The 8,945-nt window shown below is 40.2% G+C and overlaps 1 protein-coding gene across 1 annotated transcript; it reads right to left on the bottom strand.

Moving 5' to 3' along the window:
- Positions 1–3,582: 3,582 nt before the first annotated feature.
- Positions 3,583–4,957, bottom strand: LOC139217167 (transmembrane protein 238). Its single transcript, XM_070848463.1, has 2 exons — positions 4,293–4,957; positions 3,583–3,717 (listed from the first exon to the last, which is right to left on the bottom strand). The coding sequence occupies exon 1, from the start codon at positions 4,804–4,806 to the stop codon at positions 4,306–4,308; it is 501 nt and encodes a 166-aa protein (XP_070704564.1). The 5' UTR covers positions 4,807–4,957; the 3' UTR covers positions 3,583–3,717; positions 4,293–4,305.
- Positions 4,958–8,945: the final 3,988 nt, after the last annotated feature.

Here is an 8,945-nt window from a genome sequence, read left to right as displayed (position 1 = left end):
TCTTCCAAAACGGAAGAGAACCGCATATTTAGGGAAGTGAAAACATAAAACCGGTCCGTCAGTCAAAGTCTCCCCTGAATTCGACGTAGGATAATGGGTTCCGCTTAGCATGTGGCGCACGTGCCTGTGCTGCGTTTTATTTCCACTGACCCTCATTCACGTCCCCTCAGCCAGTGGTATCACGAACAGCGTACATGAAGCCACTGGGACTGCAGAGGGAAGCGGGCGTGGGAGGAACATGGGGGTTTAAATGGAACCTTGTACACATGCATCCCGAACTGTCCAATAGTGCAGACTGCAATGCATTCAGAGATGGGAGCATATATGCATCAAAAAGTATCTTGTTATCTTTTTATCTTGTTACTTGCTCACCAAATGTATTAGAATAAAACACAAAATATTGCCGTGACAATGTGCTCAATTAAAATAATTAAGAAATGTGTTATTTGAAATATACAAAATACATCCTATAAACTGCAAATATTATCACAAATGATCACATTTTATAGATGTAGTGGGTTTGCTGCTAGTGTGAGAGCAGTACCTGCAAGTTGTTTCAGCTTCAGCGTCAGCAGGTGAATTTTGCTTCTTTGGAATTTAAATTCAATCCACCAACATGACAAAGTAAAATGACTTTGTCGTATTCCATGTTTTCTTTCATAACAGATCTCCCAATGTAATTTGGAGTTTTATCATCGTATAGAAGGTCTACTGATTAATTCCCTACTTTCTTCATCATACTGTTGCATTATATCAGTACAAGTTTGACAGTTTCAGGTTATTTACAGTTTGCACAAAATACAGAGAGGTGCTTGCCAGTTTGCCTAGAGTGTTTGATTAAAACCTGTATATCCGATTCAGTAATTAGATATCTCTTCTCTTGGGCTCTTCTCTTATATTCCACTAACACCAACATGTTGTGGTCATTGTTGGTCAGCAAAACAGATACTGTTACTCTCGAACCCTTTTGACAACAATCCTGACAATTAGTCTGACAAATCTGAACAAAATTAGTGAACAAAATTTACAGTGGCACTAATGTGGTTGAAATGTAAGGTGTGTTGTCTTTATGTTGCCTACTTATGTTACAACATAAGCAGCTGACACTACAGTATTTTTATTTTAAAATGGTTTACTTAGTACAATGTATAGTTCATCATGAGTGGTAAGCTGGAAGCCACTTTGAGTCAGAGCCCTGCAGCCCTCCTTCAGACTGCTGCTGGATAGTGGTTGGTGTTCAGTATCTTGGCCAAGGATACTTGTGGAGGCGGGAACCAAACCATCAATCTTACTGCCAATATTCAAATGTCATGTGCAATGTGTAAAATCCTACACACATTTGCTTTAGAATACACCGAAAAATATTTTATACCAGACCTATATAATGACAAGATGGTAAAATGGTAAAAGTCCTGCAACATAATGTATTGATATTTAAATCACTGATTGATTTATTTATTGTTAAAACATTGTAGGAATGAACACGCTGTCACACAGGGTAGTTCAGTAGATTAGTGGCCAGAAACTACATCAGTGGTCACTGTGCTGTACTGAACTAATCATATCTTTTAAAATGAATTTTGAGTCAGTATGTTATTAGAATGCATAATAATGTTGTTATAATGATTTCCATGAATTAAGACATTAATTTTGGTAGGTTATTACATAATGCACCATATTATTATTATTATTTTCAAAAAGTCCCACTGCATTTTGTAATGACATTTTCCTGTCAACACAAGCCCCAATTTTCTTGAAGCCAAAGGGTCTAGTATAATAAGTATACACTATTACCCATGGGGCCACCTAAGTTTATTATCCATTGTAAGATAACCAGTAGAGACCATCATAGATAACATTGAGAAGAAAATGATTTACAGACATTTTAATGAACAATTTCAGTATGGTGCATTATTTCAGTCCATTGTGAGGATTCTTGAATGCTTAATTTTGAATTCTTGAATCGCTGGGTCTCTCTTAAATAAAGAGTTTGGTCTAGATGCTCTTTATGGAAAGCATCTTGAAAGAACATTTGTAATGAATTGGTGCTAAATAAATAAAGACTGATTGATATTAAATGTAAGTTGTAAAGTGACATTGTCTGAAGTGATACCAAACACCTAAAATCTTGGAGTAATGATGGTGGAGGACTAAGGAGGGGAGGATAACAGAACAGCAGGGAGGGAGGGGCCTTTCTGTGTGGAGTTACTGTCACAGGAAACAGCAATATAATAAAGTCCACTGGTTCCAAAGGTTAGCCTCTGAGGCTTGTTATCAAAAAGGGTGGGAACAAGGAGGCCTGCTCGCAGCTACTTCTTTTTCCACTGCAGTATTCTGTTCACCAGTAATTTAGTCCAGCTCACATTTATTGATTACGTTTTCTCTGCTCTAATATATTGGCTATTAAAACAACTGAAGTTATCAGAAGGCTCAATAAGTTCCAACCAACCAAGTAACATATACACATTAAACTGTATTGTAGTAAATGTGTTGCCTTTTTCATTCATCCAGGATGGCCACCTAGTGAAAACCCAGACATTGCAATCATTAAGCAGCTCTTAAATTTCTAAGGGAGGATTGTTGAACATATGAACTCCACAGATTGAAAACAATCTTCTTAGTAACATATAAGTGTGACATTAGGTGGGTGCAAAGTAACACAAAACACAGATATTGCCAACCAAGAGTAATTTGTGGGATTCAGCAAAAGGGAGCGCGACCCATCACGTTAGAGAAGCACACCAGAAGACTCTTGTGTATATGCATTGCAAAAAATAAATACATATCCTCAGATGTATTTTTTTCAGTATTAGTCTATCACTTAACCCATATAGTGTCATTCAACTTGACAAATGAAAAACCACTGATATTGTTGGATACTGAAATAACATAGCTATTCAGATCATTTAGTTGTTTACCTACAAACACATATCATGGTATTAAATGATCTGGCACTGATTTCTCCAAAAGACATATGATGTTTTTAAGTCATTATGCAGTGATGCATTGTTGGTTAGTTAAGCTTTTTTTTTTAATTAGGAAGTCTCACTGAGATCAAATCCTCTTTTACAAAAGAAACCTGAGAACAAATTAGATACATGCAACACACAACAGGACAGTTCAGTCATCATATACGCACACATATAGACTTGTTAAAACAGGAATGACATCTCTAAACTCAGTTTGTTTCGCAGTAAGGTGAGTCATACTGGAAACAAATATTGTTCCCAGCAGTTAGAATGTAATTATGAAACACTCTTTCACAGTCTGTTTGTTATCGTTAAAGAAGCCATCACACCTTTTTGGTAAGGTTTAGGCTGAGTTACTTTGGTTATAGGCAAAGGTTTCTTTTATTTTAATGTCAAAAAATTGTGCTGGTTGAGTTCATATGCTCTCCTACAAACAGAGAAAAAATGCTGTTCATTTCATAAACTAGGAATGTCCTGCGATGGGCTCCTTTGTGCATCGGTCATTATCAGGAATTGCCTCAAGTCTAAAATTGTCAATTAGTCTCAAACAGACTAAATCCAGGTGCCATAACAATTAAAAACCTATTCGGAAATTATACATTTGCATTTAAAAAGGACTGGACAACTGCTAACACCTCTTCGAGATATCATATCAATAATTAATTTCCCATAAAACACACAGGCAGCATAAACGTTGAGCATCAACTGGAGTCGACTGAAGACACTGTGGCAGGTTCCAGCCAAGTTTCTGTGGGGTAGAAGCATCACTGTTAAAGCACGTGCACTGAGTAGAACTGAGTTTTGTTCTTGAATGAACATGTGGTGGTCAGACAGACACAGTGATCCAGTGTGCTTCATCAGTTTACATTCACCTGTGCATGATGAGGAAGTCTCAGGTAAGCTTGCTATTGTTTAAACTACGGGCTTGTCTTTGGTGAGCGGTGACCATACTGGTTAATGATTCATTCAGTGATAAGGATTTTTACTGCCTTGGCCAGTTCCGCTTTCAAACGACATCAAACTTTACAATGAAAGTTATAGATCTTTCCCACAGTTCTAGCACTCTAGAATACAGTATTAAATAATGTTAAACCCTCTAAAATGAATAGATTTAAAGCAGGACAATTATTCCTTTTACGTCTATAATACATTTGAGCCATGTTTGTTATATGTTTCATACCGATCCAACATCAGTTTAAAAACTAGTGGATCAGTTCTAGCTTTATTCCTATAATACTGCATAGAGATCATGTGTTACTGATGGGGAAACAGCAGAATGAAACTATCCACAGTTTAGTTCCCACTTCACTAGGAGGTCCTCACCTGTGTGCCAACACTATGTAGGTAGAGTCTCTGTTGTAGTGTGCGGCATCGCTACGTCACAACCCGCCACCGAGGAGACAGTGGGGTGTGGGTTCATCGTTGTCATAGCAACGGCCACCTGGGGGGTCCCCGGCGGCTCCCTGGCTGACCTGTGCGCGCGGGTCCTGCTGTCACCGGACGGCCCCCCGTTCCTGCGGAGCGAGTTCCTGATGCTGCTGGACACGCGGCTGGACAGGCGCCTCACCGCGCCGCTGATGCCGCCCTTGTCCTTCTTCAGTAACCCGACATCATCCTCCAGCTCCGCGGGGGGCACCTCGATGTTCCCAGAGTACCAGAACACCCACCAGATGAGGCTGAGGAAGATGACGATGGCGCCCGCGTAAATGAGCAGGTCATAGAAGAAGACGTTCACGAACACACCGATGAGAAGCACGACCAGTCCCACAATGTCAAAGGCTACTGCGAGCCAGAAGCAGCACACACAGCGGCCCAGACCCCGGTAGACTGGATCCATGTCAACATGCAGTTATGACCCCAGAGAGACGCCAAGGTCCCTGACAATAACTGTTTTTCCGCCGGTGCCTTTGTGCCGTGGCATTTAGTTTCAGAGCGGCTGTAAGGTGAGCCAGGTGAGGCGCACAGCCCGCTCAGGTCGCCTACCTGGCGCACAGAGGAGGGGCGTGGTGCCCACTGGAGGAGGGGCTGGAAAACTACCTTAGGACTACCTCATTACCTTGTTGGAACAGACAGTCCTGTCTGATTATGCTGAATTACCTCACAGCCACTGGTGCCACCCAAACTATTTATGAAGCTCATGATGTAAAATGATTCAACACCACTCTTGTTTTTCAGGTTGTGGTTAAAGGTGCTGATGAATTTGTTTACATGTATGCCATCACTTATCCTGTGAATGAAAAGAGAAACAGTCACATCAATCAGGTGCTTGGTGTAATGTAACAACAGTCTGTTCCAACAGGAAACAGGAAGCACTATGAGCAGTATTGTAACTGGTCCAGGTGCTAATTCCTACTAGTTTAGACAGTGCGGGGTAGTTGTATCATATGGTAAGTATGCACAGTTGCCTGTACAGTATCCAGCACTATAGCCACATGATAAAGGTAATAAAATGAGTAGTGCAGTATTATAAGGATCTGATTGTGGACTCTTAAGGAGAGCTTGGGGCTGCAGGTAAACCCCCATCTGTGTCGGCGGAGCAGAGGTGGAATACGTCTCCAGATATAATATCCTGGTTGTCCACATCTCCGAGGACCTGTCTAGCATAACACGTCCACTTTGGTCGAGTCGGCGCATCCTACACGTTAAGATACATGTCAGCTCTACTCCAGTAAGAGTCTGACCACTTGTGTCACAGTCTCCAGACTGTTTGTCCTTCTCTCCTCCAGGAGCTGCCACAGACACAAGCCAGTCCAGGACCACCAGCCTGAGGAAGAGTGATCTCCTTCAAGCTGAAGTCCTGGTGATTTGCTTCAGTACTAACTGTACAGAATGGCTTCTGTGCATATACTTCTAGAGTTGCTAGAGTTCAGGCTGTGCATGAGTAAGTATACAAATACTCTGATACATTTCAGTCAGGTTTTAGTTGGATCATGGCACTGAGTTCTTAATGGTATTCTTTAAGCAGCTGACAAAGGCTTGATCATTGGGTTGGCAGTTCAGGTATAGTTTCAGAATGGTTTTATTCACATCTATCCAATAGGAAGTTCTGTGTATCCACTGGTGACTTAAAATCCTCCACCATTTTTCCTATGGATCACACAGAAACTTAGTCCTGTGCCATTTATTGTTCTCCATCAATATGTTACCTCTGGGTCAAATCTTTCTTAACCCTTTCATGCATAGAGGTCACTACAGTGTACAGCTATTCAGAAGCTGTTTTCTTGTGTTGTGTTCGTTTATTTCGAATGAAGACAGGCAACTTCTCTCATTTAAGGTGTTTTAATGTTTGTAAGAATAAAACATAAGCATGGCCATGGACTGTTCTCTGAAAACCACAGTCAGCAAGCTGTTACTTTGTAGCCAACAGAGAGCAGTGAGCCCAGGGCCCTGTGTAATGCATCATTTTGTAACATTCAGATATTGTGGATAAAATTGTGATTGGTTTAGACTTGGCTCTCCCTTGTTGGTGCACAGGCTGGTCCCAGCCTCTTGGCATCACGACCTCCAGTAAAGCCGAACCTGGAAAAGGTTCCCTCCCTACTCTAGTTTCATGCATGATCATCCTTCAGTGCAACCTATCCCTATTGTGTCTATCTTGTCTAACCGCTACAATAGTGGCATCCAAAAGAGCATCTCTTGTCCTTGGAGCTCCCTTATATGGAGTTGTTAGTGTGGTGCATGTAAGCTTCACGTGTGCTTTCTTGCCATTATCTCCCTTATGACTCTCATGTGTCTAACCCTTCAGAACCTGGGGTCAGTGCTTGTTTCCCTCTATTAACATTATGAAGTTGGCCAACTCTATAGCAAAACATTTAAGCAATATGTGTCTGTCCCTGTAAATACAAAGCAGTGAATAAGGTACAAAATAAGGGACTATGAATCATAACAATATGATCTCCACACATCATAAGGCACTTGGAATAGTAACACTATATTCTTCACTAATACTATATTCTTCACACTTGTATATGCATGAGTTTTGATGGCATAGTTGCACATCAGCCTCTACAGTGGATGCTACTGCACCATCTCATACACTGCTACCCAGTGGGATGCCATTGCAAGTGAAAAAAAAAGAAAGAGTGAAACCAAGATGGTCGACAGCCAGCCAGAAACATCAAGTCTGTTCAAACCTTCTATAAAAAGAAACCCTTGCAGCTAAGAAAAATTTGGTGACATCAAGTAACATCTAAGGAGTCATGCAATTGCTACATTTTCCAAGTATTGATTTTATATTGGGAGGAAATTATGATTAATCACATGTCCACTGAATTGTACATCATGCATCACTAGCTACATTTCAACTACTGGACATGTAAATATATCTTTAGAAAATATGGGTTGAAAACAAAAAAGTTCAAATCTTGTTTTTCATGCCTAAAGATGAACAAAAACACTTATCCTCCTGACTCCTGACTGAGGTTATCATATTTCATGCATGAAAGGGTTAAAAACATCAATTTTCATTTTTATGTGGACAACTCACACGTCAATTTGTCACTCCAACAACACAGCACAACACAACAGAGCAATACAATACTGTCTTACAGATGTTGAAAACCATCTCTCTCATAGCTGTCCTCAGTTTAAGTCACATAATCCTGATGCCATTCATAGATACAGACCCCTACAGTGTGCACCCTTCCTCTCATTTAGGTTCTCTGCCTTGTTCCCATTACAGAAACCTGAGTGTTATCTTTGATAGCGAGTTTAACTTTGACCAACAATTGTAGTTAGATCTCAATCATGCAATCCACTAAGAATGTAGACATCGCCATTCACTCTTTGATTACTTAGACAACTTAGGGTTATGGTGCTTAGGCTACTGTAACTCTCACTTAATACAGTCTCACTAAACTACAACTACTTCAAAAGGCTGCAGCAAGAAAACTCCCAAAATCCAAAAGACGAGTCCACATAACGCCCATTTAGTGTCTCTACACTGGTTATCTGTACATTTTAGAATTCTAATGAAAACTTAATAGCATGTTTGAGGGTCACCCTGATCATATCACTGACTTACTAACGCCTTACAAGTATAAATGCAGCCTGAGATTAGTCTGTTAATAACAGGAAGAACAGGCTACTGTTACTGTAGGTTACTGTATGTAACGTATGTAGAATACCTGTGCATTCTATTCTTATTTTAGTTGCACCGTATATATCTTTTATTATTAATTTCTTTTACTTTCTACTCTTATTTCTTATTTCTGTCCTTGCAACACCCTGCTGGAGATCAATAAAGATTTATGTTATATATTATTCTGTCTCACACACAAACTTTATGTTTGCATAAGTGTCTCTCACAGTGTTTGTTTCTGTTGTATTTGTATAGTGCACAGATAGACGTGCTGCTGCTAAGATTAGGTTGATTAAGATTAATGTTGGGTTGGGTTAAGGTAAGGGAAGGAGTTAGGTTTCCACCAGGCTATCACTCCTACACCTAACCATTACCTTAACCTAGACCTGACTCCAACTGCGGAGGGCACTGCTATGGGAAATACTATCTGATGGGGAACACACTTCAACACAGCGACTGTTCAAAGTAGCTCTCCTACGGTCAAACTGACGGTGAAAACAGCGATGGAGATTCCATCATGTCTGGTCGTCTGTAACTTCAGTGGATCATAACATATTAGGTGTGGAATGAATGTGCAGGTGCTCCTGTTCAAAACAAGACCAAACTTTTCTATGCATGTCAGTTTTTGAACAATTTCCTTAGCACACTAAAAGTTAACATTTAGGAGACACAAGGTTTTTACAGGACAGATTCTTTCAAGTTGGGAGATAAAATATCCACACAATGTAACAAAACAGTCTGCTGAATAAATAATAAGCTAAAAATCCAAATATTGAAACATTTTACATTATATTTTATGATGGCATGTCAGGTTTTTTGGGACGGTTGAACCCTGACTTACTGTGGCATTAACTGATTAGCCCACCATTAGCCTGACATGTGCATGATGTCAGACT

Source organism: Pempheris klunzingeri, chromosome 17 (assembly GCF_042242105.1).
Source record: "Pempheris klunzingeri isolate RE-2024b chromosome 17, fPemKlu1.hap1, whole genome shotgun sequence".
In the NCBI taxonomy this organism is placed as follows: domain Eukaryota; kingdom Metazoa; phylum Chordata; class Actinopteri; order Acropomatiformes; family Pempheridae; genus Pempheris; species Pempheris klunzingeri.
This window is presented reverse-complemented; position numbering and strand designations above follow the sequence as displayed.

Bases quoted from the DNA above. Each gene is read 5' to 3' on its own strand.
- LOC139217167 (XM_070848463.1), bottom strand. From the start codon at position 4,806: ATGGATCCAGTCTACCGGGGTCTGGGCCGCTGTGTGTGCTGCTTCTGG.